General features: G+C 34.7%; 1 protein-coding gene across 2 annotated transcripts in view; it reads right to left on the reverse strand.

Moving 5' to 3' along the window:
• Positions 1 to 3,187, reverse strand: part of LOC108372041 (acyl-CoA Delta(11) desaturase-like) — a 12,324-nt gene extending 9,137 nt beyond the window's left edge. Inside the window, exons 1-2 of one of the 2 annotated variants that reach the window (XM_017627674.1) lie at positions 2,918 to 3,187; positions 2,200 to 2,577 (exon numbers count right to left, since the gene is read on the reverse strand). In XM_017627674.1, coding sequence (XP_017483163.1) covers positions 2,200 to 2,575 — 376 coding nt within the window. In that variant the 5' untranslated portion in view covers positions 2,576 to 2,577; positions 2,918 to 3,187. Of the gene's footprint in view, positions 1 to 2,199; positions 2,578 to 2,917 lie in introns of those variants that run through there. The other variant, XM_017627675.1, reaches the window with a different exon arrangement.
• Positions 3,188 to 3,536: the final 349 nt, after the last annotated feature.

Raw genomic sequence — 3,536 nt, forward strand, 5'->3', positions numbered from 1 at the left:
CCAACCCAACTCGTAATAAATTTAAGTATACAAATTTTAGTATTTTGTACAGAAATATTCAGTTCAAATACGCCAATATTAAAATGCAGCGCTTTGCACTTAACGGATGCTTTTTCATAATTAAGTTAAAAAAAAAANATTCCTAATCGAATATACTCTATCTCTTTAGCAGAATAAAAGGCAATTTCCATAAAATCCATTCCCTGGCTATGACATAGAGCTGCAAAACTATCGACTGCACTATCTCTATTTCTTTCAAAGGATGATAACATATCTCCCGCCAAGCATTTGTTGATTTTCCATGCAAAAATATAGTAAAAAACTGATCTTTCCAAAAATTTTAAAAGCCGGATGTTCGAAGGATATGATAATAATATTTGGCGCTTACACACGCTTCATACTATACTCGAAAATAGATATTTGCGTCTCGGTTATGTTGTTTATAGACATTTTTTTTGTGCAACTCAAACCGACTGCCGACCGCCGTGCTAATTCAGATCAAAACTCATTTCACGGAACCCACTTTAGGAAGCTCTGCACTACACATTCGTATTTTGCACGCTTCTTCATACATGTGTTGTACCCCTACATGCACAATGACCACTGTGCAAAGAAATATATATGTAGGTACATAATGTACACCGTATTCAAAAGAGTCACAACTCAAAATAACACGTTTGTCAGAAAACGAGAAAAAACTATTTCTTAGCACATGATAATCACATGGACAAGGACGACTTTACCAAAGGTTCTTTTACACAAATTATAACAAAAATTTGCTCCAGCTTTTGCTGAAATATAAATAAAAGCTCTGCGTACATTTTTAGGGCATAATCTCAAAAATGTCAAATTTTGAGTTGTGACTCTTTTGAAGACGTTGTGCGATATGTAGTAGGTATGTACACTTAAGTTATATGACTGCCGAAAAATTGATGTGAGTTGCAATTATCGCACTTTTTATGTTCCATTGTAGATCCGCGACGACAGCATAAATTTGCCATTGCTGTTATAGCAAAGCAAAATAAATAAACTTTATGGCAAAAAAATTGTGTACTTCACTAAAAAGTGTCGAAACTCGCGGAAACCTTAATTTTGGTACTTTCAACGATTGTGATGCCGGTTGTGTAAGCGACCAAACACAGTAATCAACAAATTATGACACAAAAGAGGCAGCAAGGCACTACCAGCAGTCACAGCAGTGAAAATAACAGTTTTGTTTCGCTTTGGTTCAAAGACCCAAACGATAAACCACATTCAACAAAAAAAAAGGAAACAAATTATGAATTTTATTAACGACAATATTAAAAGTTTTTTTTTATCATTTCACTGAAATAACAAACTCACTTAAAGAAAGTTCATACAATACATACATATGTATGTACATATGTGTTGTATTAATTAACACTAGGTGTTACGAAATTGAACATTTCCCGCCGTTTTATTTCTGGGACGGCAGGGGTTGTGATTTTTATTCGTCATATTTTAATAATTTAAATTGGATTTATATTTTTCGATCTATATACCTACTATTAACTAATACGCAATTTTCAAACTTACATATATCTTTAGATCATTTAAGATTAAGGTGATAACAACGCAAATATCATCGAAAAAATATTATCTCCATTGTATATATGTATTTACATACATAGTAGATATGTATGTGCATGTGAAGATTAAAAACACAGTTTTATCAAGAAAATTTCACGAACCTTTTAAGTGGCCGAGTCAAGTTCGTATGGATGTTAGAGTAATTTACCAAGCTTTGTGTAAAAATTTTATAAAACCCTGAAATTCTCAACCGACTCTATGATACTTTGTAGCCATTTTCATATGACTCCTTCAACTAAATAATTTTATGTTAAAATATGGAGTTAGGAAGAAGAATGTTTGAATTTCTTAAAGATCCCAATGAGTTATGCCTGAGAAAAAAAATTATTTTAACCTCGAAGACGCATAATAATATTTTCTTATGAATAAGTAGACATTTCCAGTGCGTTAGTAAAATTTTAGGCATTCATAATTACGTGAAATTTTACTAAACGTCAGTCTGTGTTTATTTTGTTAGGCCACATAAAAAGTTCGTACAGTTTTCTTAAACATGTTGCATGGAATTATTATTGTGGATGCCTACAGAACAAATCTGAAAACCTCTAGAGATTTCTGCAGATAGTAGGTACTTTCGGTCTTCTTACTTACCCCACAATGTCGTGTATAGATTTATTCTTTCCATTGGATATGTGACCAAACACACAAGGCTCACTATGTGCACCAAAAAGATCTGTATGACTTTATCCCATTTGAGAGGCGCTTTGAACGATATGCCAAAGACTTTATCGCCCTTGAAGATGCGTGTGTATTCCTCCAGGTTGACGTGATAAACAGGCTCATAGAGGCCGATTTTCTTGAGTGGATTAGACGGCGGAGGCTGCTCGCCATCAATTATGCAGCCATTGGAGACTGTATTTGTTTCGCTATTGCCACTTGTTATGCCATTGGTGCGCTTTTTGAGCTCATCTTCACCACTGGCCAGGGTAGCACCGACATGATTCGATGAGATTGATGGATGACCCATTTCTGTTTGAAAGTCAGTGTGATTGGGTGAGAGAGTTTTAATATTAATTAATTTATTGATTAGAAACTTTTAAGAATTTTTAGGAACTTCTTTAGAGGAAATGGGTGATGAAATTACAAGCAGGGACTTGTTATATGTATATTTTTTTTTTCTTTTCGTCAGATGGTATGGATTTCACTTGTTTTTCAGCAATGATAATTTATAGTTCTAAGCCATACTATTACACAGATACAGTTCCTTTTTGTTATTTTTTTATTGACCTCTTTTTAGCACTTTAGCAGCCTTGTTACTTTTAATAACGGACAACAATTTTAAAATATAGCTGAACACACCAACACGTACCAAAAACACACTCGATGACTATTTTGTAAAACTCGGTACGGCACAATGCTTTACACAAATTAGGCCTTGTTGATTCTTCTTTATTGTTCTTCAGACGTTTTCTAGAGTTCTTGGATTCTCTTCAACGCGTGAGCTGTGTTTGAGTGCTAACGTCAAACAGTTAAAAAACGAAAACAAAACGTTAACGTTTCGACACTCTTTTATACTCATCCGCACCAAACATCTAACGATCTTAACACGCCGCCGTTCCGAAGACAAATGAACGCGAACCAGTCAAAAATTGCATATCTATTGGTTTACAACCGTGTGGCAGCCTGGCGAGATTCTGCTTTCTAGGCAACATACATATGGGCGCACTAACACCAGTTTACAGATTTCAGCGCCCAGTGCCGTCTACGCAGCGTCGGAATAAAACAATGGCCAAAATATGCTCTGCATATAAATACTAAATGTATGAATTTACCCACATATGTGTGTGTACATATGTATATGTGTACCTACCCTACAAGACATTGCTGAGCACTTTAGGCAAAAATTCTCACACATTTACACTTTTGTTTTTGTAGTACGGCATAAATGAGTAGTTTGACTATTAGTACTGAGGACTTTCTGATGACAA

This window comes from Rhagoletis zephyria, unplaced genomic scaffold (genome assembly GCF_001687245.7).
Source record: "Rhagoletis zephyria isolate East Lansing unplaced genomic scaffold, Rhagoletis_zephyria_1.1 Rzeph_scaffold_05386, whole genome shotgun sequence".
Lineage (NCBI taxonomy): Eukaryota > Metazoa > Arthropoda > Insecta > Diptera > Tephritidae > Rhagoletis > Rhagoletis zephyria.